We start from the raw sequence: 25,855 nt of genomic DNA on the forward strand, positions 1-25,855 counted from the left end.
CTTGACAACTTGTCGCATTAAGGTGGCTAAATCTATGAGCTCTGGTTGTAACCATTTTACAGGAGGAAGAGGCCAATTTTCATCAAAGTGTGGTTGAGTGTACTCTCTGTCCTCTAACTGATCAGGCACACGGAAGAGCTCTATTGTTCTGATCAAGCTTACTGGCAATCTAGACCATAATGTTTTCCTGATATCAAACTCGTCCACAACATTTGCCCAAAAATCCTCCAAATCAACCCTATGCCTGTACCTCTATCGATTCACTAATCCAATATGGCTGTGAGGATCAAAATTAGCCCTGGATTGGTAAAATGTGAATGGATACCACTGCATTTCTAACCTGACACTCTCAGCTGCCTGTGCCATTGGGCAAGACTCTAACATATTTCCAATGAAAAATGGAAAGGAAATGGCTGCCTTCTGCTTTGTTCTTTGGAATCCTTGATATGTTTCCAATTGTCTAAGGACTTCTAGCAAGATCATTCTGTTAGTGGGATGAATCAGAAGTCGGTAAGGACATCGGGTAAATCCTTGGACTCTTATGTATGTTTATCTTGGATATTAGATAAACTAGGATCCATACTTGCTTATCAAGCTCTTGGCCTCCTGAGTGAGCCTCTCTTGAGTTCCTCCCTTCAATGAATGTACATTAAAAATGCATCATTTACCCTTTGAAGTGGGCCTTCTCATTAAGCTGTAGTTGTGGATGGTAGTCATAGGACTTAAATTCATTCCCGCCATTGCCTACCATTCCTTTGCAAATCAATCCTATATATCTGTAGTTTCTTGCCAGTAGGTAGACAATGTAGGAGCTCATGTAAAGGGACTTCGTCCTTTCCAAAATTTTCAGCTATTCATTAAGGTTGTCGCTGATTATCCGAGATAAATTGAACATTTTGACCCCTAAGGTGATCTCGTCGATGAAATAATACATCCATGTTTCAAATGGCACACCCTGAGCGTTGCCCATTACTCTATTTAGCAGTAGAATGATATCACCATAGTCCTCCTTGAAGTCAGTATGAAGCAATTTCTTCGACACTCTCTTGAGGGTGGGCCTTGGCTTCTCCAACCACAACTTGTTGACATTTTTTGCGCAAAGCTCAAGCTGGTATTCATAGAGCCTTTTGGTTTCCTCCTTATTTTTATATGAGGTTTGGTTGTAACTTGGGATTCCAAATGCTTCTTGAATGGCTAACTCTCCAAGATGAGCCAATACTCTCCAATCAGGCGCAATGATTTCTCTCTCTTGGGCATTGTAGTGTATGGCACCTTCAACCATAAGCTCAACACATTCCATAGCTGGTGGAAATCCAGCTGCTTGGACAATGCCATTTCTCATCATCCGGCGAGCAATAGGTGTTGGCAAGAGTCCATCTTGCCCATACATTCTCCTTTTGAAATCCTTGAAATCCACGTGCCTAAGGTTGGTGTTTGTAACATTTTTCCATTTGGAATTAATCTTTGACTCTGACTGCAATCCTTTATTGGTGAACTTCATCTGATCTTTTCTTGAAGGTCGTCCTCTGGTGGTCATCAACCTACAATAAACACGAAAAATTTGACATTACTTTTCAAGAAAAATTAAGATTTTTAACTTTGATTTTTGGACCTTTTGCTCGAAAATTTCACTTTCAGCCTGTCAAAAAGCTAAATTTCTGTGAAAAATCAGATTGAAAATGGAAAAATTTGGCCTAACACTTAGTAAATTTTGCGAGAATAAGTGATTAAGACAGAAGAAGGATGAAAGAAATTCAGTCAAACTCAGATTTTGAACCTTCGAAAATACTTTTGACTGGATTTCTTGACGAAAAATCTGTCTTTACTTTTGGAACTTCTTGGTAAATTTCTCGTACACGGAAAATTTACTCTCTTTCGAAAATCTTCCTTCAAAAATCTATCTTCCTTAACCTTGAGAGAGCAAAACCTTTCACAATCGAACTTTGGAAAGAATGAATTGAAAATGACAAATTAAACTTGATGTAGAGTTGAAAAGTTCGATGATTTTAGCAACTTCATGCTTTTTTCTTAGATTCATCGACCCCAGTCTCTTCGAAAATGGAAACTTAATCTTCCTTGAAAATTTTCCAAATGAAAGTTTCTAATTTTCACCTTGGCACCATCCTTGGCCAAAATATCCTCTCTTTAAATGAGTTGGTGAAGAACCTTCTAGATTCTTCTCTTGAATTCAAAATTGTTTTAAGTGTTGGGTGTTTGAAAATTTGTCTAAGTGTTGAACTTATTTTGAAAATAATTGTAAGTGTTGGATTGATTTTTCAACCTCCAAAACTAGTCACCCTTATTTGTCCATGTGTTAAGACACTTTCTCATGTTCTTGGCGGACTTGGCACATCATTATGCCAATTTGATCTAGGCGGACTTCAACCTCTTTAATCCATTGCCATCTTATCAAACTTACTTTATGCTTCTCGGAATTGATCAAATGTTAGTTCAAATTGTGCTTGCTAGCTGGGCAGACTTTCATGTTTTCATGCCATTTGCCACACATGGCATGGCGGACTTTGTTGTTGTTTGGACATCTTTATGGCGGACTTCAATCTCTTTACGTTATGCTAGCCTTGGGTGGAGTTTGTCATTGCTTGGCCATGTTCATCTTTTCCTTGGCGGACTTTGCAGCTGCTTGGCCATTTTATGGTGGAGTTCATCTTTGTTTAGCCACTTTATGGTGGACTTGGCACTTGGCTTGCCATGTTATTTTTGTTAGCCATCTTGCCTTGGCCAATTTTAATGTCTTAATGCCACTTTTCACTAGCTGGGCGGACTCTCTAGCTGACCAACCATCCTTCACATTCTATCTTGGCAGACTTTAGCATGGTTTTGCCATTTCTTAACTTAGCATGGCACACTTGAACAATGTTTGGTCATTTTGCTTTGTGCTAGGGTGGAGTTGGAGTGTTCTTGGACCAGGCGGAGTTCATCACGTGTTGGTCATGTTGGACATCTCCCTCATTTTCCCAAGGCAGACTTTGTAGCTGTCATGCCAAATTTTCCCATGTGTTTCCCATGTGTCGAGTGGACTTCATGCTTAGCTTGCAACTTTTCTTGGGCGGAGTTTAGTTGTGGCATGTCATTCTTGGGCGGAGTTTAGCCTTGGCATGTCATTCTTGAGCGGACTTTGCACTTACTTTACAATGCTTGAGCGGGCTTTGTACTTGGCTTGCCATGCTTGAGCGAACTTTGCACTTGGCTTGCCATGCTCAGTCATGGCGAACTTCATTTTTGGCTAGACACTTTGAATTTCCTCCATTGCCATCTCCATTTGAACCTATCCTTGGTATAGACACTTTAACACATTTTCCTACTCAACAATCCATGTTTATCTGGAACATTTGGATCAACATTCTTTTTGGAGATTTCACCCTGGTTTTTATACTTGGAGACACAAATTTTCGATTTTGAAGATATGAACCCTGTTGCCATGGCCTGAGTGACCCAATCCTAGGTCAACTTTCAAAAATGTTGAAGAAAGCAAAAAAGCAAAAAACAAAAAAGCAGGCAAAAAAGCTGTTTCCCGAATTGGTCTCAAAGTGCCAAAAATAAAAAAAGTAGAAAAAGCAAAAAACAAAATCCCACAAAAATAGGAAGGTGTTAGAATTGACCCTAAGCAATTGTGTTTTTCGTCCTTTGGGCCTTCTAAGGGCTTTGATGATGTCCAGACATTGTTCGGAGCATGATTTCTCTATTTGGCTTGGATGACTCCTGAAAAACTCTAACTCAAACTCTTGAAAATAAAGACATGAAACTGCGATGCTTAGGCAAAAACTCTAAAAGGTAAACTACTAGGGGTCCCCATTCGCAATGGGGCGATGTGTGAAATAGGTCACAATAGCAAGTTGACCTTCAATGAGCCACTTCTTTTTTAGACTGTTAGCCAGTTCTGTGTCCAATTTTACCAAGAGTTTTTTGAGCCTAAGATCGTAATCTCACGTTTTCTTCCTTCCTCTGCTTTTTGTTGTAGATTTTTGCTACAATCTCATTGTCATCTCGGAGAATCTTGAATTCTTTTCCAAATGCTTGCCTTAACATCTCCTATGTAGTTTTGGAGGATGCTTCAAGCTCTGTGTACCAATCTATCGCTATACCCCTCAAGTTTGTTGCTAGAAATGATCTTAACCAGTAGGATCTATCATCTTGGCCATTGGCTATCCATATTGTTTCACAAGTTTCACAACATTGTATAGGATCCTCCAATCCATTACTTGTGATTTGAGGATTTTCTGCCCCTCATATTCAAACTTGCCAAGGATTCATCATCTTTCTTCCTTGATGCAACCTTTGTAATCGCAACTTGGTTGGGAGTTTTTACTTGTACATTCTGGTACCTTCTCTTGCACTCTCGACCACATAAGAATCCTCCACTCACCCAGTCTCAGCATTTCACACACTTGGGTTGCCCTTGGAATATTTCTTGTGGTCCCTTTGTCTTGGCATTTAAGGGTTAGATCCTTTGATGATCGATTCTTTTTGAGTTGTAGTTATTCAATGCATTGGATGTTAATTTTGTATGTTTCACTAATAGTGAGTTTGTTTACTCTCCTTCCCACTCTTCTTCCTCTAGTGGTAATTCTACTAAAGATTTCTCAACTTTATTGGCAAGGGCCGCATATGCTTTGTCAAGGAGTGGTAAGTTCCTTGCTATTTCTTTACACTCTGCCTTTGTGTATTTTCTTAGCATGGGAGTCTTTTTTGTTAAGATATAGCCCTCGTGAATCTAACTGATGGTAAATCGGTTATTATCTGGAGAGTGATATATTAACAGAGCATACAGTTCGGAAATTAAACATAAACAAACTAATTGTTATGAACGGTTGCCTCCATAGGGGCATGTCCATACGTGGCAACTACCACGTATGGACATGTCCCTATGTAGGCAACCTTTCCTCTTGTATTTAAACCGGATTCAATGATGGAGACGATCAATAACTTACGGCAATCAGTCTTCCAGAATCGCTGTCATTATTCTTCGATCCATATTTCACAACATGGTATCAGAGCCAGCATATTAAGAGAATAAATTAGACAGCCATATTACTCATAAGCATTTATCGGAAGTAAATAACAAATCGACGCAGAGGCTATATACGCAGAGGATATATCCGACTAAGAAAATATTCAAAATGTCAAGTAATATGAGAGTGGAAGATAGACTCGAAGGAACCTCCAACTTCGTTTCCTGGAAGATACGAATCATTGCCATTCTTGAAGAACTAGAATTAGAGTCTTACATAGAAGAAAATACATGCCAAATGATGAACCAAAGAAATCTACCTGGAAAAGGCGTAATAATAAAGCAAAGAAAATAATTATTGACTCAGTCAAAGATCATATTCTTCCATCTATAGCCAGACTGCCTAAAGCATATGAAGTATTTAAAACCATTAAAAATACATATGAAGTTAACAATGCGAGCAGAATGTTAACCTTAAAACAACAACTTTTAAACATAAAGATGAATAAAGATGATACAATATCTACATACTTTTCAAGGATATCTGAAGTAAAAGACCAATTACAAACTATTGGAAATGAGGTAGATGATCAAGAAATCTCTCTCATAGCCCTAAGAGGATTACCAATTTCATGGGAATCCTACATTCAATGTATTAGTAGAACACCCCCCTTACCCAAATTTGAACAACTTAAGAATGAGTGCATTCAAGAGGAATCTCGACTAATCTCAAGAGGATTAGGGCCAAATAAAGGAGAAATCCAAGCACTTAATACAAATGCCTTCAACAGAAAGAAAAAGTTCTCCAAACGGAAGAGAGGAAATAAAAACCATCAGAAAAGAGATATGTCTAAAATTCAGTGTTACAAATGCGACAAATATGGGCACACTCATAGGAATTGTCCAGAAAGGAAGAAAACACAAGCTACTCTAGCCGAAGTCAAAGGAGAAACTCACTTTTCTTCTTAGCCCTATCAAGTGAAATAAATACAAATAAAAACACTTGGATCGTAGACAGTGGAGCATCAAGGCATATAACTGGATTCAGAAATCAGTTTGAAACACTTAACGGGCACTCAAGTGAAGAGGTTACTATTGGAGATAACTCCACATATCCTGTGAAAGGAATTGGGACCTGTACTATCAAACTAAGAAATGGAGTATCTCTACAATTAAAGGATGTTCTGTTTGTACCTGGAATAAAAAGAAATCTAGTCTCAATCTCACGCCTAGCTGATCAAGGATATCGGGTTACCTTCAATGAAGATAAAGTTCTACTCTGGCCTACAAATACAAGTATCAAAAATGCCATAACAATAGGTTCAAGAGATGGTAGCCTATAGAAACTATGCAGTGATCAAAAGGAAGCACTAAATCTTGAAGTTTCAAATAATAATGAATTATGGCACAAAAGATTAGGACACCTAAGATATAGTGCTCTATCCAACATAAAGAAGATTACTTCAAGACTGCCCCAACTAAAATCTGAACACACAGGCATTTGCAAAGGATGTGCCTTGGGAAAGAATGTGAAAGTTTCTTTTCCCTCAAGCGAGCACAAATCAAAAGTTATTTTAGAACTAATTCACTCAGACCTATGCGGTCCCATGTCAACACCATCCCTAACTGGATCCTTATACTACATAATCTTTGTTGACGACTACTCTCGAAAAACATGGATATATTTTCTAAAGTGCAAAGACTCAAATGAAGTACTATCAAAGTTCAAAGAATTCAAGGCACTAGTAGAAAACTAGTCAGGGAAGAAAATTAAGGTGTTAAGATCTGACAATGGGGGAGAATATACATTTGACAACTTCAAAGACTTTTCTAATTCTGTTGGGATTAAGAGGGAGTATGCTGTACCATATAATCCACAACAGAATGGAGTAGCAGAAAGAAAGAACAAAACCATAATTGAAGCAGCAAAAGCCATGATGCATGACCAAAACTTACACACTTCATTTTGGGCAGAAGCTTCAAATACAGCAGTCTACATTCAAAACAGATGTCCGCACTCAGTTCTAGAAAACATAACTCCTAAAGAAGCTTTTACAGGGAACAAACCAGACTTAAGTCATTTAAGGATATTTGGCTGTCCTGTATATATACATGTTCCTAAAGAAAAGAGGACAAAACTAGAACCATTCGAAAAAAGAGGTATCTTCATTGGCTATAGTGAAAATACTAAAGGATATCGCATTTACATTCCAGGGAAAAAATCTGTTGAGATAAGTAGAGATGTAAAGTTTGAAGAAAACACTACACTCAAAGAACCTGAGGATGATAACATTACTAAAGAAGAAGAAGATCACATAACTGAGATTGAGAGGGAGAATATCATAGAAAATTCCGAACCTTCAGACACTGAGAGGGAGGACATCATAAGAGCTTCTGAACCTCTTGTTGATGAAAATATTGAAACACTCAATAACAAGAAAAGACCTCTATAGGCAAGGGAAATGATTGAAGAGAATAATGTAGAACCAAATGAAATTTCCAAAGAAAATAAGAGAACAAGAACTCTAAAATGTTATGCTGCACTTCTAACCGAACTCACAAATTCTGATCCAACAAATGTCAGAGAAGCCTTATCAAAACAGGCTTGGAAAGATGCTATGGTTGAAGAATATCAATCTATACTAAAGAATGATGTTTGGGATATAGTGCCTAGACCAAAAGACAAATCAGTTGTCTCATCCAAGTGGTTATTCAAGATCAAATATGCATCTAATGGCAGCATTGAAAAACATAAAGCTCGCTTTGTGGCCAGGGGATTCTCTCAGAAAGCAGGAATTGATTATGAAGAGACATTTGCCCCAGTTGCCCGGTATATGTCAGTAAGAACAATCATTGCAATTGTAGCATCCAAAGGATGGAAAATTCACCAAATGGACGTAAAGACTGCCTTCCTAAATGGTTCAATTGAAGAAGAAGTATATATAGAACAACCAGAAGGATTCACCATACGTGATAAAAATTGCTATGTTTGTAAACTAAAGAAAGCTCTCTATGGGTTAAAACAAGCACCTAGGGCCTGGTATGCAAGGATAGACAACTCTCTCTCCAAACCAGGGTACTCCAAGAACCTAGCAGATCCCAACATCTACTTCAAGGCTTCAAATGGCAATATGATTATATTGGTCCTTTACGTGGATGATCTTTTGATACCAGGAGAGGATAATCTCATTGAGAAATGTAAGCAAGATCTGGCAGCAGAATTCGATATGAAGGATCTAGGGCTTCTACATTATTTTCTAGGATTAGAAGTATGGCAGAAGAAAAACTACATCTTCCTAAATCAAGGAAAGTACACCACAGATATTCTAACTAGATATGGGATGATGGAGTGTAAGCCATTAGCTACACCAATGGAAACTAATTTGCACAAGCTGAAAATTGAGGCAAAAGATTCAGAACCTATAGATCCCACACTCTACAGACAAATCGTCGGTTCACTCATGTATTTGGTAAATACTCGTCTTGATATCAGCTATGCTATAAATGTATTAAGTCACTTCATGTGTGAACCTAAGAAGATACATCTAATGGCTGCTAAACACATTCTAAGATATTTACGAGGCACAATCGGACTTGGCTTAAAGTATGAAAATGTTGAGATTCAACTTGAAGGATATTCTGATTCTGATTGGACTGGAAGTACCACTGACTGTAAAAGTACTACAGGGTGTTGCTTCAGTCTTGGTTCTGCTATGATATCTTGGTTCAGCAGAAAACAGTCAGCAGTTACACAAAGCTCCACCGAAACAGAATATATGGCAGCCTCCATGGGAGCTCGTGAAGCGGTATGGCTAAGAAAGTTATTATTTGGAAAAACTCTGAATTCAACAATAATTCACTGTGATAATCAGAGCTGTATCAAGCTCTCAGTAAATCCAGTTTTTCACAATCGATCCAAACATATTGAGATCCCTTATCACTACATAAGAGATATGGTAGATCGAAATGTCATAAAACTAGTGTACATCAGTACTGAAGAACAAAATGCTGATATCTTCACCAAGCCACTTGCAAGATTGAAGATAGAATACTTCAGAAGTAAACTTGGTATGACTAGATTATAATTGAGATTATTAGGATGAAATTCCTACCATGTGTAATTTGTTCATGAATAAATAAATAAAATGTATATTGCAATATTCTAACTCTGTTCAAGAAGATGACGATCTTCTTATGTTTAAGGTTACTATTTCAAGGTGACGATCTTGACAATAGTTGATCAAGTGTCAAGATTGACTACATTAAGTTGTTGTCCCAGACTGTGCCGGATATCTTGATCCTAAAGTATGTGATCATCTCATGATTGACTTCTTAAGTGATTGTCCCGGACTGAGCCGGATATCATGATATTGAGTTTATTGTCATGACAAGACTATATTAAATGTTGTCCCGAATTGTGTTGGAAGTCATGACAGAATATGCTTCCAAGAAAATTACTTAGATCCACTCTTGCTAAGAGGGAGTGTTAAGATATAGCCCTCGTGAATCTAACTGATGGTAAATCGGTTATTATCTGGAGAGTGATATATTAACAGAGCATACAGTTCGGAAATTAAACATAAACAAACTAATTGTTATGAACGGTTGCCTCCATAGGGGCATGTACGTAGGCTACCTTTCCTCTTGTATTTAAACCGGATTCAATGATGGAGACGATCAATAACTTACGGCAATCATTCTTCCAGAATCGCTGTCATTATTCTTTGATCCATATTTCACAACATTTTTCTCTTCCCGATTACGACTCCGACTCATGTTTCGGCTTTTACTTCGTTCTGGAGATGGACTCAGACTTTTAGTTAATAATTTCTTCAACTATTCCCCTCAGCCTTCTTCGTTCCTTTTGTATGATGATCCTTAAAGATCACTTGATCTCTTGGTATTGACCATATTGTGGTCTCTTCTCACCTTTATTGGGGTCAAAGGGCATGAATCTCTCAAATCTGACCTGATTTCTTTTAAGGCAATGGCATCAAATGTTTACTGGTCTATTTGATAAAACATATAGTTGAAATCATAGTTGAACTACTCGCCAAAACCAAAAACTTGCCAAGGCTTGAAAAACAAAACTCAGGAAAAACTTGGCCAATACTCGGCAAAAACTTGTCAAAAAACTTGGGAACTTAAAAAATTGCTTCAATTTAATTAGAAATGCATTTTTTTTGCAAAATTCAATGAGAAGTGCATCCAATGAGTCAATAAATGAGAACACAAAAGAAACAAGCCGAGTCTAGATATATTTAAACGCAAAGTGGATACAAAATCGCATCCTCATGAGGAATGTTGATGGCTAGAAGAAAAATAGTAAATAGTTTTTGTATAACTAAAAGTAAATACATCATTACAATTACATCTTCCTCTTCCCAACTCTATTAAAAGCTAGGGGAGAAGCAGAACTAGAGGGTCTAGTCCTAGAAGTCTGCACTGGGTGTGACTGTGTCTCCTCGCTTGGTATGTCTGGCTCAAGCTGTGGCTCGTCCTCCATCTTGGATGTAGTTGTGCCTCTATCTTCTGCTGGCACTGACAATGACTCCTCATCCTCAATGTCATCCAGTGTGAAACTAAATCCACCCCCCTTCTCCTCCATAGCCTGCCTCTCCAAATTAGTGATGTCATCCTCTGTAAACAATGGAGGTTGCTCTTGCGATGTCCAATCACTATAAGGATCTATATCATCTAAATCAATTGGACGAGCTAGTGCTTCCTTTACCTTCCTTATGTGCAACCGAAGATTATATTGCACAAAGACAAGGTCATTGAGGCTTTTTTGAGTTAACTTGCTCCTCTTCTTCATGTGGATGGCCTCAAACAAGATCCAATTGCACTCACAATTGGATGAACTACAAGGCTAACATAAGATTTTGAGGGCAATTTTTTTGAGATTTGGGGTATTTCCACCCCAACTTTGCCACCAAGCATCTCCAAAATAAAATATCGAAAAGTTAGAAAACAAAGTGAAAAGTGAAAACAATATTTATCAATTTATCAATCACTTTAGACCCCAAAATCCAAATGACAAATGTTATACCTGGGGTTTGAGTGGTTCTTCCTCTCCTGGCCATCTCTGAAGAGAATAGCTTACCCCTTGCTTCCTCATAATTTTGGAGTTTGGCCACAACGAGGTCTCTCACCTGAACCTCAGGTATCATCCTCTGAATGCATGTAGTGAGGCCCTCCATGACCTCTCCATTAGGATCTGAGTAAGAATCCCCGAACTTAAAACTAGGTTTGAGGAAGTACTCTATTGCATGAATGGGTTGGTGGAGCTAATTGTTCCGCCTTTTATCAATAATTTCCCAAATGGGATCAAATTTGAGTCTGTTTGTAATGTCCCCTTCTTAGCTCTAGATTGTTAGATGGATCTTTAGCCTATTTTGGAAACTCGTAGGCTAATCAGAGACTAAATTAGGGTGGATTTCAGAGAGGTGTTTGTTGGAGTTTGGTAGTTTGCCTTCTGGGTTTTTCCGGGTTTTTTTAGAGCTTCAGAGTGGTATGACATGCAAGATCATCAGAGAAGATTTCCAAACTTACTATTTTTAGTAAGTCACGACGACTGCTCAGAATATGCTCAAATGGAGATTGGAGTCACTTGCTATTTTTAGCAATATGCTATTTTTAGTGAGTACTATTTTTAGCAATATGGTACAACGCTTGGTTTCTATTTCTGGTAATCTAGTTTTAGGGTTGATTTATTCAGGTGTCTTGGAGTTTGTTTTTGGAAGGTAATAACAAAAGTGATTTTATAATTTCAAGTTGCTTTTTGATCCCCATGCCTAGGCTCAATGACTTTTAAGTTGTTTTTAAAAGATGTTCTCATGTGGGTGCCCAAGTTGAGAATTATTAATAATTTTTATTAAGTTATTGGTGCACATGAAAAGGGAAATAAATAAAGTAAAACTTTTAATCCCACATGACTTGGAGAAGCGGGTTGATTCTTGAGAAAAGCTATAAAAGCAAGTTTGAGAGGCACATTTGGGTATGTTGAATATTGAGATAACAAAGTGCTGCTGAAATGTTTTCAGAGTCTTAGCTTTGGGGTTGCATGCCTTCCTAGCTTGTTGCAGTTTTGTGTTTGAAAGACAACTCCTAGCTGATTAAAGCAACTTCATTCAGAGGTTGCCATTGGATTCACAATTGAGAAGTTTTTTGTTTTTTTTCAGTTGTGGAAACCCTTTGTTGATTTCACGTTTTTACTCACTCTGGTTGGAGGATTGAACTGATTTTTGTGGGTACGGATTCATTCTTCTCCTATGCCCTAGGTGTCGTCCATTTGCTCCGGTTTGTGTGATTTAAGGAGTGTGTGATTTTTAAAGCTGATTGGACCAGCTTCTTGTTCATACCACATTTTTGGGGCTGCATTGGAGTGTGTGCCATCTATTTGAGTTGTTTTTTTAGGCTGCTTGTTGTCTTTACCTGGTTGTCCAGCCTCTGTGCCTCATTTGCTTCCAATTTGGGCTCATTCGGAAGTGATTCGAGAGAGATACGAACATAACAGTGATTTCTTGGGTAGCTGTTCAGAAAAATCAGAATATTGCTCTCACAAATCAGAGTTGGTAAACACTGTCCAAATTCTCTGTTTTCACTATATTTGTTTTGGCATCGGGTTTGGATTAGGCATTCTTTATATTAGAAATGATATTATGATGAAATCTCTGAGTTTTTTCATAGTTAGCTTTTTGTATCAGCTGATTTAGTAGTACCAAACAACTTGCTTAATTTCAGTTTTGAAGCTAACTCTTTCCCACTAAATAAGTGGAAGTGGTTGGTTATATTGCCAAGTTTTTGCTACAGTAAGTCCCTAGTTATTTTCATTTTATATTCCCCACTAGAAAGGTGGAAGTGGCTAGTTATACCGTCAAGTTTTTCTTTCAATAAGCTTTCAGTTAATCTTTGTAATCCCCACTGAATAAGTGGAAATGGCTGGTCATACCGCCAAAATGTAGTGTTCTTTCAATGTTTTATCTTATCCTCCCACTGCACAAGTGGTCGAGATGGTTTACTTTGCTTATTGCTAACGCTAATGGATGCTAATGTTGTGTTCAAAAACGGAAAAATCTATGGGGGTTATTTCATTGGTATCAAAGCATAGATATTCTTGCCATCCTGTGCTTTCACCAGAAATTCAGAATTTAATAATGGGTTCTTATGCGTAGAAGATTAGAGAAGAAATTCTTAACATGTTTGAGGAATATGATACATTTCGTCAACCTATTAAGGAAGAATTACCTTTCAGTAGTTTCATGAACCACTATCATCCGAGATTATGCTAAAAGATTGAGTTTGCAACGAGAAAGTATCACACGATAGCTTTTGATCTATTAGCTCGGGAAGAGGATAGAGAAACTACAAGTGAGGAGTTTGAGAATGTTGATGATGATTCCTATGACATGCATGGACCTACTATTGATGAGTTTGTCATTCAAGAAGAAGAAAAATCAGTAGTTGAAGTTGTGCATGATCAGTTCCTTAAAGTTTCTTATGGAGCTAGTGACGGTGTTGAATGCACTCATGTGCTTCCAGAGGAAGAGCAGTTGAAGATTGAAGAAGATATTGTCATTGAAATTATAGAACTAGCTATGATAGATCAGCCACAAGGAAGTATGAATTCACTTGGTTCCCCTCTAATTGAGCCTGGCATTGTTTCATCACCTTCACCTCATCTTGGCAAGGAATCAAACCATAGTTTGGGATTTGTTGAGTTACATGATATTCATACACATGATGGAAACTCAGAAAATTTGGAATGTAGTGAACAAAAAGGCTTAGATCACATATCCCTTGAGCAGAGTAATCAACAATGTTGCATTTGGGATCCGGGTGTGATGGATCCTACATATGACATAGATCTCTTTTGTAATGAACCTATTTATGACTGTATTGCAGTCCCGATTTCTTCTTACCAATTAGAAATGAAGAATGGTACTAATAACAGTGCTGATGTAGAAAACATCTTTTTAGATTTTTGCAACAGCAGCTCCAAATCCGTGCTTCATCATGAGGAAGCATCCTTTTCAAATAAAAATAATAATGTGGCCGAGTCTTCCAAGATTGGTACTCAAATTGAGGATGCTAAACATGAGGAAAAGCATAGAAATTCAGATTGCTTTTGGGATGATTTTGCAACGGCAATTGAAGAGGAGTGTGAGGTTACAAAACTTGAAGAAGATGCCCTAACTCAAGAAGAGAGTATGTTAGAGTGCCAAGGTGTCTCCAATGAAGTTCATGTAACTTCATATGATGTGGAATTCTATGAAAAAAATGATGTAGAAGCAACCTTAACCTTGCATATAGATCAAGCCATCAAAGAATTTGAGGCCTATGATTGAAATTGGCAACACTATTGAAAGATTTGTTGAACCATACGACATTCTCAGTAGTAGATATCTTATGCATGATTGTGATCTAGAGGCCACAAACAGTAACTTGGAAAGTCCCAAATTTGATGATGAAATGGATACATTTAAGGATGCTTACATTATAAATTTAGAAATGGAAAAGGTTAACAGGTTGTTGAATGGAGATTCATGTTATGAATCTGAAAATATTGCAGCTAATGATGAATTTCCTAATGACCAAGAGGCTGTCCTATTTTTTGAGTCTAAAATATACCAAGATGATGATACTCAAGGAGCAGATTTACAGGACCAATTAGAAATTGCATTTCAGAATGATGATGGTACTGAGATTCATAGTTTGAAGAATGAGCTGAAAGTCATTGAAGACATGATTGTTGTAGCCTTAGTACATTATGATGGCACTCACAGGATCATAGAAGACCTCTATTGGAAGATTCAGTTTGAAAGAAGACACAAGGGCCTAGAAGGTGAATGTTATCTTGCAAAATTGCAGGTGGTCAAAGAAGCTTTGGGCTCACTAAAATCAGATTATTTGCATTTACTATCAGATAGAGATAACATCTTTAAGGCTGCTGGAGTATATGTTGATGCATTGAAAGGAAAACAGATGAAGTCAATAAGCTCACTATGGGGCTTAGGGATGCTAAGGAGACATTGGAGGATAGACAAATAGCTCTTCTAAAAAATCAGCTTCTTGCCATTGAACAACTTAGGGAGCAGGAAAACAAAGAAATGGCAATGGAAGTAAAACAAGTGATTGATGAGCTTGATCAAATTCAGAAAGTCTTTGACCTGGAACATTGTCCTAAATTGGAATTTTCAGATTTAGGACAGCAGGATAGTTGGTCTAAGTTGGAAAAAGGAAATACTTTTCAGATTGTTGATAACTCTCTTGTTGTGATGTGTGTTGATGTGACCTTAGATAATCCACTCTTTCAGTTGGATGATGAGATGGCTCTTAACCGTGATGACAAGAATGAGATGTGGGATCAAGGTGTGGTATGTAATTGTGAAGTAGAACAAGTCGAGTTGTCTATTGGGCCATACAAATTCATTGGTGACTTACTTTCTACAAAGGACCATGATGGTGTGGATTGCCATGATTTGATGGTTGACCTTGACGGTTACCTCAAGGTAGGGTGTACATTGTAAGTTTTTAGTTTGATGAAAAGTATTGCACTAGTGATGAATCTACAAGCATCATTGAATGCATTTTAAGTGGGGGCCAAATGGGAATCAAAGTAGTGCAGCAACATGGTGGAGCCACCCTTTGGGTTGGTATCTATGCACCAAACCCTTTTTAGGGATTGTTGGTGATGAAAGATGATGGAAGAAGCATACCATGGAGTGTTTAGAATTTGAAAGGTGATTTTAGTGCTGCTGTTACCTCATATTTCTATTACCATATGAGTCCATTTGAGTTTTTGCAAATGGAATGGAAAGAGATTATGAGTAAAACTTGGTTTCCCACCAAGTTGGTGATTCTTGGGAAGTCACTTCTAGCACATGGTTTGAAAAGAAAATTGATTTTGGCCAAAGTTACTCAGTATTGCAGCAATGGTTCTTCAACGCGAAAGTTATATATTGAAAAATCAGATTTTCTCAGCTGTAGGTTTGAACAATTTCAATCCAATCAGCTCATTGTTAGGATTAATTTTGGGCTTTAGATAGATTGGATGTCTGTTTGGACTAACTGGTTTGGGTTTTGGCTGCACATCTGGACACCAGATTATTTTTATTGCTTACATTCAGCTTGTACTTGCATTTGGGACAGCAGATTAGATCTTAGAGACAGTTTCTACGATAGAGTGCAAGGAGTGGAGAAGAACAACATTGTGGCTGATGCTTTGTCAAGAAGGTCACATTTGAGCTCGTTGGTTGAGATTACTCTTGATTGGAAACAATAGATTATTGCAGAGTATGCCAAAAATCAGTTTGTTACTAGCCTAGTTGAGGGTACTTTGCATGATGAAAGGCATCAATTGCTTGATGATTTGATACATTATAAAGGTAGAATCTTCCTTGTACTTGATTCTAAATTCAAAAAGAAGGTTCTACAATCATTTCATGACATTCCCTTGCCTAGTCATCTAGGGTAATTTAAGGTAGGCAGATTCGTGAGAGATTTCCATGGAAGGGACTCAAGAATGAGGTCCTTCGCTATATTAAGGAGTGTCTGGTCTGCCAACAGAACAAAAATGAATACATTTTTCCAGTTGGTTTGTTGCAGCCCTTATCTATTTCCGATTAGAAATGGAAAAGCATTTCTATGGATTTCATCACTGGGCTACCAAGAGTGCAAGGGAAAGATTGCATATATGTTGTCGTGGACACATTGACAAAGTTTGCACTTTTTCCCACCATTACCAACTCATTTACAACTGCTCAGGTTGTTGATTTATTCTTTAGAGGTATTCAGATTACATTGTTTACCAAAAACCATTGTGAGTGATAGGGACAACAAGTTCCTAAGCATCTTTTGGTAAGAGATCTTTAGATTGAGTGGCACAGTACTCACTCCTAGCACCAGTTATCACCCTCAAACTGATGGACAAACTAAGGTTGTGAACAAGTGGTTAGAAGGTTATCTCAGAATTTGTGTCAGGGGCAGCAAAAGGCTTGGGAGAGTATTGTTACAACTCTTCCTATCACATGTTGATTAGGATGTCTCCTTTCACAGCCTTGTATGCATATGAGGCACCTAGCTTTGCTGATTTGACTTTTGGAGATAGTACAACCCCTCAAGCGAGGGATATATTGTAACAAAGTCAAGACATTCTGAGATCTTTGAAGGACAACCTTCAACATGCACAAAATCGGTAGAGTAGAAGATGTATGCTGATTGACAGTGAGTAGAGTGCACTTTTGAGGTTGGAGATATGGTCTACTTGAGGCTCCAGCCTTATCGACAATCCACTCTCAAGAAGAGTGCAGTAGAGAAGCTCAAGCCCCATTTTTATGGACCATTCAAAGTCACCAGGAGGGTCGGAGAAGTGGCTTATGAGTTGGAGTTACTTGAGAATAGTAAGGTACACAATGTTTTCCATGTGTCACGTCTCAAGAAGGCACTTCAACACAATGTGGTAGCTTCATTAGATTTACCTCCTTTGGATGAGGAGGGACAATTGGTTCTGATTCCAGAGGTCATCATTTACTCCAAGGAATTCTCTTTGAGGAGGACTTTTAAAGAATACTTGGTTAAATGGAAGAACTTACCGATTGAGGATGCAACTTGGGAGAATGATCAGATTTTGCAGCATCTAGCTTTGCAGTTGCTTGAGGACAAGAAATCTTGGGGAGGGCGGACTATAATGTCCCCTTCTCAGCTCTAGATTGCTAGATGGATTTTTAGCCTATTTTGGAAACTCGTAGGCTAATCAGAGACTAAATTAGGGTTTCCATCTTTAGGGTGGATTTCAGATAGGTGTTTGTTGGAGTTTGGCAATTCGCCTTCTAGGTTTTTCTGGGTTTCTCGAGAGCTTTAAAGTGGTATGACATGCAAGATCATCAGAGAAGATTTCCAAACTATTTTTAGTAAGACACAACGATTGCTTAGAATATGCTCAAATGGAGATTGGAGTTACTATTTTTAATAGTATGCTATTTTTAGTGGTATGCTATTTTTAGTAAGTACTATTTTTAGCAGTATGGTACAACACTTGGTTTTTATTTCTGGCAATCTAGTTTGAGGGGTGATTTATTCAGATTTCTTGGAGTTTGTTTCTGGAAGGTAATAACAAAAGTGATTTTATAATTTCAAGTTGCTTTTTGACCCCCACGCCTAGGCTCAATGACTTTTAAGTTGTTTTTAAAAGATGTTCTCATGTGGGTGCCCAAGTTGGGCATTATTAATAATTTTTATAAAGTTATTGGTGCACTGAAAAGGGAAATAAAATAAAGTAAAACTTTTAATCCCACATGAGTTGGAGAAGAGGGTTGATTCTTTAGAAAAAACTATAAAAGCAAGTTTGAGACGCTCATTTGGGTATGCTGAATATTGAGATAACAGAGTGTTGCTGAAATGTTTTTCAGAGTCTTAGCTTTGGGGTTGCGTGCCTTCCTAGCTTGTTGCAGTTTCGAGTTTGAAAGACAACTCCTAGTTGATTGGAGCAGCTTCATTCAAAGGTTGCCATTGGATTCAATAGAGAAGCTCTTGGTTTTTTTCAGTTGTGGAAACCCTTTGCTGATTTCACGTTTTTACTCACCCTAGTTGGAGGATTGAACTGATTCTTGTGGGTACGGATTCATTCTTCTCCTATGCCCTAGACATAAATTTGCTCTAGTTTGTGTGATTTAAGGAGTGTGATTTTTAAAGTTGATCAGGCTAGCTTGTTGTTCATACCACATTTTTTGGGCTGCATTGGAGTGTGTTCCATCTATTTGAGTTGTTCTTGGAGGCGGCTTGTTGTCCTTACCTGGTTGTCCAACCTCCGTGCTTCATTTACTTCCAGTTTGGGCTCATTCAGAGGTGATTCGAGAGAGATACAAACATAACAGTGATTTCCTGAGTAGCCGTTTAGAAAAATCAGAATATTGCTCTCACAAATCAAAGTTGGTAACTCTGTCCAAATTCTCTGTTTTCACTATATTTGTTTTGTTATCGGGTTTGGATTAGACATTCTATGGATTAGAAATGATATAATGATGAAATCTTTGAGTTTTTTCATAGTTAGCTTTTTGTATCAGCTGATTTAGTAGTACTAAACAACTTGCTTAATTTCAGTTTTGAAGCTAACTCTTTCCCACTGAATAAGTGAAAGTGGTTGGTTATACCACCAAGTTTCTGCTACAATAAGGCCCTAGTTATTTTCATTTTGTATTCCCCATCGAAAAGGTGGAAGTGGCCGGTTATACTGCCAAGTTTTTCTTTCAACAAGCCTTTAGTTAATCTTTGTAATCCCCACTGAATAAGTGGAAATGGCTGGTCATACTGCCAAAATGTAGTGTTCTTTCAATGTTTTATTTTATCCTCCCACTACACAAGTGGCCGAGATGGTTTACTTTGCTTATTGCTAACGCTAATGGGTGCTAGTGTTGTGTTAAAAAATGGAAAAATCTAAGGGGGTTATTTCACTGCCTCCCTTATAGTAATTTTTGATAGAATCCTTGGCCCTATCCATGACTTCATAAACATACCCCATTGGGGTTTGATCCCCATCTACCAAGTGGAGAACTCTAACCAAGGGCTCCGACACCTACAATTGAAAAATACAGATTACAAAAGATTGATTATTGAAGTTACAAATTAATAATGAGAGACTTGAATCAAGAATAATTAAATATTCAAGTTTTGAAGTTACCTTCACAATCTCTGTAGCCTTTTGTGCAAATTGGTTGTCAAAGACTATGCATGCAACACCCTCTCCTTCAGGCTTCTTTGAATAAGGTGAGTCTAGCCATGTTTGACTCACAAACATTTGTTTCAAAGAAGTCAATGCACCAAGAATGCTTTGCAACGTCAAGAAAATTGTTGCAAACCTTGTGACACCGGCTCTCACCAAATCTCTCCCTTGGGTGTGTTCTCTCATCAAACGAAGAACTCAAGGGTTATTGTAAATATATTTTGTGATCCTTGCATCTTCCACAACTCGATTCACCCGATTAAGTTTTCCTATGTCCTCAGAAAGAAGGTCAAGGAGATGTGCTGCACAAAGTGTCCAAAAAAGAGTGGGGTGCCTATCTTGGAGGATTCTACCTGCTGCCACATATGCTGCTGCATTATCTGTGATTATTTGCACCACATTCTCAACTCCCACTTCCATGACAATTTGCTCCAACATTCCAGCCAAAGTCTTAGCATTTTTCACCTTGTTGGAGGCATCCACCGATTTCAGGAACACCACATTGTTCTTACAAGCAACCAAAAAATTAATTATGGTGCGGTTTTTGCCATCTGACCACCCATTGGAAAGAATAGTGCAGCCATATTTTCTCCATTCTTTTCTTTGGTCCTCCACCACTTCTTTTGCCTTATCAACTACATTTGTGAGCAACCTACAAGAACAAAGTGAAATTAGGTCTTAGTACACAATTTTGATTTAATAAACAAGTAAAACATTTAAAAATGAAATCAAGTGGACTAATTACTAACCTCCCACCCAAGTCCTTGCGAGAAGGGGCCTTTTACCCTTTTCCTGAAACTGTCAATGCGGTAACCAAATTTAGCCAATAAGAATTGTTTGCCACAATAAATGGGATGTTGTTGAAGTACCAAAAATCGGCACATGCAATGTCTGTTTTCTCATGTGTCTATCTATTCCATCCAGTTGCCTCTAATGATGGTTGTGCTCCAGGTGTGTTCCTAGGCACAAAATAATTACCTATAGACAGTGTCACTAATGGTGATGCAGCAAGTGCTCTACTAGAAGAAGTAGAAGTTGTGGCCGAGGTGGTGCTTGATTTGTGGATATGTGGGCCATGACGAGAGCCCACTATGCCTTGAAGTGCTTCTTCTTTTTCAATGTCAATTGAAGCACCTTGAGATTCAACTATGGCTGCTCTCATGGCTAGTTTTGCCCTCTCCTTTTTGCAAATTTTTCTTTTCCCCAACTGCAAGTATGGCATTAATGTCTCTCTTTATTTCTTCTATGGCCCTAGGACATACCCTATCATCATGCTTCTCGATGCTTGCAAGGTGGTATTTGAGGTGGTTTATGCCTCCATGAAATATTTTTTCACATTTAATGCAAATCACTGACCCAGGTTCCGATCCTTCATAGGCATACCTCCAAGCCCTATCTCTAGCACCTTTAGGACGGGTGCCTATATATCCAAATGGGCATGGTTCTAGTGGCCAATTATACCTTGAAGCTGAACCACCTATATTTGCCATTATGAATTAATGGTGAATTGTTAACCTACACATAAAAAGTGAAAAGACAAAGTTAATAAAAAGTTTATGCTTTTCCCATGGTAGTTTTCTACCTCAAGAGGGTGTTCATGATGGCGTATACCCATGTATATTATTCTCTCCTTTGTGTGAGATTTCCATTTGCATACTGCAACAATAAAGTATTTCAGCAAATAGCAGATTAATATGTGTTTTCAGCAATATGTACATTGTATTTCAATAGCATATTTATTTAATTAGCAACAGCATACGTGGAGATAATTTGAACAGCTCCATGCTGTGCAATTGACAAATATGCAGCTGTTTTTGTTCATATTTAACAAAAGAAATCTTACATGAAATAAATCAAGAAAGGGTGGAGAATCAATATTTGGGTTTTCAAGTTGCTCCCCCTTAGACTGAGTTACTAACCTTAAAACAACAATAAATTGAATATGTTACAGCAGTGCACAGTACACGAAGGTCACAAATAATAGAATGAATGGCTTATGAAAATAGCATTTCTTATCAATTTGTACATTCCTCTCTCAATTTTAAACTGCAGCACTCATTTTTTCTCATAATAAACAGGTAGAAGTGGGAAGATGACATCCAAATATATTATTCCCATTTAACCTCTTTTGAATTAATTTCTCTGTGAGGCCATTTTAAGAGCTTGGTGGCTGTTAGCTTGTGTGGGTAACTTCATAGTGGACAAGCTAACCCTCCCACAGCTCCCCTCTATCCTTGAGTTTTCTTTTATCTTTTTCAAGTCTATCCTAATCAATATTTGGAACATCACATTGATTGTGCATGGGCCTATGAAATGTCTGAGTTCCAAAATAAATTCTGTAATAACAACCACATTTTGTATATCTGTAATGGTTAACTGATTACCTCTTTGCTCAGATTTCTGTAGATTTAGAAACCAAGGCTGAAATAAATGTTAGCGGAGTTTCATGAATCATAAACATGCAACAGAACATCAAAAGTTTTACATATGACCATAGCTTCGAAGTTTGTTAGCCTTTCTCTTATGAAAAGAAAAATCAAGGATAGTTTTATCTGTGTTTTACGAAAAATGCAACAATATACATGGCATCCAGTTTTTAAGGTTAACAACTCCAAATACATCACATTCAGTGTTAGATTGCCTGAATTGCAAATTAAAATCCATTGATTACCACCAGCCTAAGGAACTAAATCAACGGAAGCATCTAATCCCTTTATGATGAGATGAAGTGTTCATGCTAATATCAGATGCACCAATATACTTGCTAGAACCTAAGTTCAGATATAAATCTACCCGGAAAATTTAGTTTCAAAACATAATGAATGATGTATTTTGGATATAAAACAATGTTTATTGAAAAGGTGTATTTGTTTTCAGAGTTGTGGAAAAAGAGGTTTGCATGATCTTAATATGAAGCCTTCTGAAAACTCTTTGAATTCTCCCTTTTATTTTATTAGGAATGTTTTAGGACCCAGTCTGAGGTGTTTCACATTCTTATTTTAGAGTAAACAAGATAGAACAAATCCCTTACTGCAAGAAAAAACAAACAACAATGGCTATGGTCATTGTGGGACAATATTGAAAGATATGCAATACAATAGATATAAAACAAATACAAGTGGCACTTTCCATTGCAATTTCAAGCTACAATGACATGAGACTTTTGGTGATTCCCTATGAAATTGGTGCTAGTGTACTATGATAACATTACTGATCTCTTCTATATATTTTTCAAATGCAGGCCTTCGAGACCTTGTGGATTTTCTTCCAGCGTCCATTGCAACAATAGGTAGCTACTTTTCTGCAGAGGTTACTAGAGGTGTCTGGAAACCTGCATCAATGAATGGAACTGATTGGCCAAGTCCTGCTGCAAATCTTTTGTCGATTGAAGCTGTGATAAAGGAGATACTAGCTGATACAGGTGTTCATGTACCGAGCCTTGTCATAGGTATTGATTTTGATTCTTAGCCTTTGTACAATCGATTTACTTGTGAATTTTGTTTAAAAACTCATGATGTATAATATAACAGGTGGAAATACACCAGCTACCCTTCCATTGCCATTAGCAGCACTCGTAAGTCTAACAATAACATTCAAGTTGGATAAGCATTCAGAATTAATGACTGGTATTGCTGGTTCGGTTTTGGAAACTACTGCGGCTGGAAGTCCATGGCCTTGCATGCCCATTGTTGCGGCACTTTGGTGTCAAAAGGTCCGAAGGTGGCATGATTTTATTGTCTTTTATTCCTCATGTACTGTATTCATGCATGATAAGCATGCTGTTGTACAGCTTCTCAAAAGTTGCTTTTCTGCAACTCTTGGATCTACAAACAATTTGATGTCAAAGTTGACAGTTCATGGCGGAATAGGAGCATTGCTGGGACACGGCTACTCTTCAAACTCCTCTCCCTGTGGTACAGCTCCAGCGGCACCTGGCGTCCTTTATCTCCGCACTTACCATTCAATGTATGACATAAAGTTTTTAGCTGAAGAGATTCTCTCACTTGTGGCTGGTGTGGTAAGAGATTTTGTAACCATGGGAATGAATCACCAACATTCTGGCCAATCCCTTGGAGCTCCACAGCGCCTAAAATCTGAAAATGTGTCATTGGAAAATGCATTAGAAAGATCTAAACAAGCTTCTTCCCTGGGTGCTTCCTTACTCTGTATTTCAGGTGGTTCGGAATTGGTTCAAATGCTTTATAAAGAAACCTTGCCAACTTGGTTTTTGTCTGAAAAAACCAAGACAAAAAGTGCATCAAGTGTTTCTACTCTAGAAGGCTATACAATAGCACAATTTTCCTTTCTTTGTGGAGCTTGCACATGGGGAGTAGACATTTCACCCTCTTCAAAGAAGAGGGCCCAAATTGTTGGGACCCACATGGACTTTCTGGCAAGTGCAATTGACGGGAATATGTCTATGGGATGTGAACATCCAACGTGGAGAGCATATGTATTGGGCTTCCTTACAATGGTAATTAATTGTTCTCCTAACTGGATTTGTGAAGTAAATATAGAAATTCTAAAAAGACTGGCCACAAGGTTGAAATGGTGGCACGAGCCTGAACTTGCTCTTGCTTTATTGGAGAGGGGAGGCCCTCTAGCAGTGAGTGCAGCTGCTGAACTTGTTTCTAGTTATTAAGCTGCCTCTCTTCTGAATATTTGTCTCATCAGAGGTGCTCTAGTGTTTTAACTGGCTTTCAGTGCCATCTTGGCACCAGCTGTGATCATGCTATATAATTGTTAGGAATTTAAATCTTGATATAGTTATTGTAACTTTCAGTAGAATATGTGTTTCATTAGATCATCTTCTCAAATTCTGTTCTTTTTGATGGAAGATTGAGTATGCATTAAGAAGTAAAGAAAAAGTTCAAGACAAGTGTCCTGCAAAATAAAATAGCCGAAGTCTGTACATTTGCTCAATTTTTGCCCACCACAAAACACTGCCGAGATGTAAAGAAGACAAAAACAATCTTACAATTGTTTGGTGCTAATGTTTTGCAGAAAGCAAAACTAAGCAGGATCATATCTAGTGTAACTAGAAATTTACATAACATCCAAGTAATTCAAAAGAATTTAAAGCAAGATTTTTGTAGTTGGCTTCTTGTTACATTCACCTCTCGAATGAACTGTACAAACTCTCTTAATGCATTATATATCATAGAAGATGAAATCCATCTCTAGTTATAATCAAGGCTTTGTCTTTGCCATCGATGTGGTCTGGTATCAGCATCATTAAAGTTGCAGAGGGTGGTTCTTTTCAGCATCTCAGACTTTGTTCTTGTAAATGGACTTTTATGTTGTATTATAGCATACAATAAGTTTTGTATTAATAAAAGCACAACTTTTTAAACACATTAGAAGTGATTTGAAAAAAAGAAAAAAGAAAAAAGAGGGAAAAGGGATTACAAAGTCATAATAAGTCTGCTAAGGCGCGATCACATATCTACAAATAAAAAAGAAGCAACAACCTGAGAAGCTATCTCAACATCCTTAGCATATTCTCCTTTACACAAGAAAACAACTTAGTAGAAACACAACATGAAACTGTTTAAGGATTTTTGAGGGCACAGCTCATCTACCATCTATTGGAGATAATGATTTGTAGCAGAATCAAAGACCAATGACAACTCATTGAAATTGTTCCTATTAAATAGGCTTAAGGGAAGCCAAGTTAGCTATCCGTGAAACTGAGTGGACAAATAGACGAAATGACATCTCAACTAAGAACTATTTTCCTGTTTTTAATTCTAGTTTTAACCACTAATATAATGTTTGGGTAATCCTTATTTCCTATATTTTTTTTCAAATCAACTAATTATGACTAATATAAGTAACACACTTCCTTCTTGATTAAACCAATAACAATTCCAAGCTAATTTATAAGTTTGACAAATTTATCTCTACTTTGTAGTTTGGTCATTATGTGCACAATTCGTTCCTTTGTAGAACAATACTACACACTTGATTATCAATCAATTGGTGGATGTAATAGTGATAAACTTAATTATATTTGGTTTATGACACGATAGATTGGATGCTTCACCATCTTGATGACTCCTTGATATCATTGACAAGTGAACTTGGTGTAATGGCATCAAGTTAAGATTGGCCAAGATCTATCACAATCATCAGGCTTCACAACCTATACTATTAATTGCCTTATA

The 25,855-nt window shown here is 37.6% G+C and overlaps 1 protein-coding gene across 2 annotated transcripts in view; it reads left to right on the plus strand.

Moving 5' to 3' along the window:
* The window catches only part of LOC131030061 (mediator of RNA polymerase II transcription subunit 33A), a 206,596-nt gene extending 182,029 nt beyond the window's left edge, over window positions 1-24,567 (plus strand). For both annotated transcript variants that reach the window (XM_057960744.2, XM_057960743.2), the window contains exons 11-12: window positions 22,930-23,136; window positions 23,219-24,567. In XM_057960744.2, the coding sequence (XP_057816727.2) occupies window positions 22,930-23,136; window positions 23,219-24,330 (1,319 nt within the window). In that variant the 3' untranslated portion in view covers window positions 24,331-24,567. The remainder of the gene's footprint in view (window positions 1-22,929; window positions 23,137-23,218) is intronic.
* Window positions 24,568-25,855: the final 1,288 nt, after the last annotated feature.

Source organism: Cryptomeria japonica, chromosome 7 (assembly GCF_030272615.1).
Source record: "Cryptomeria japonica chromosome 7, Sugi_1.0, whole genome shotgun sequence".
Lineage (NCBI taxonomy): Eukaryota > Viridiplantae > Streptophyta > Pinopsida > Cupressales > Cupressaceae > Cryptomeria > Cryptomeria japonica.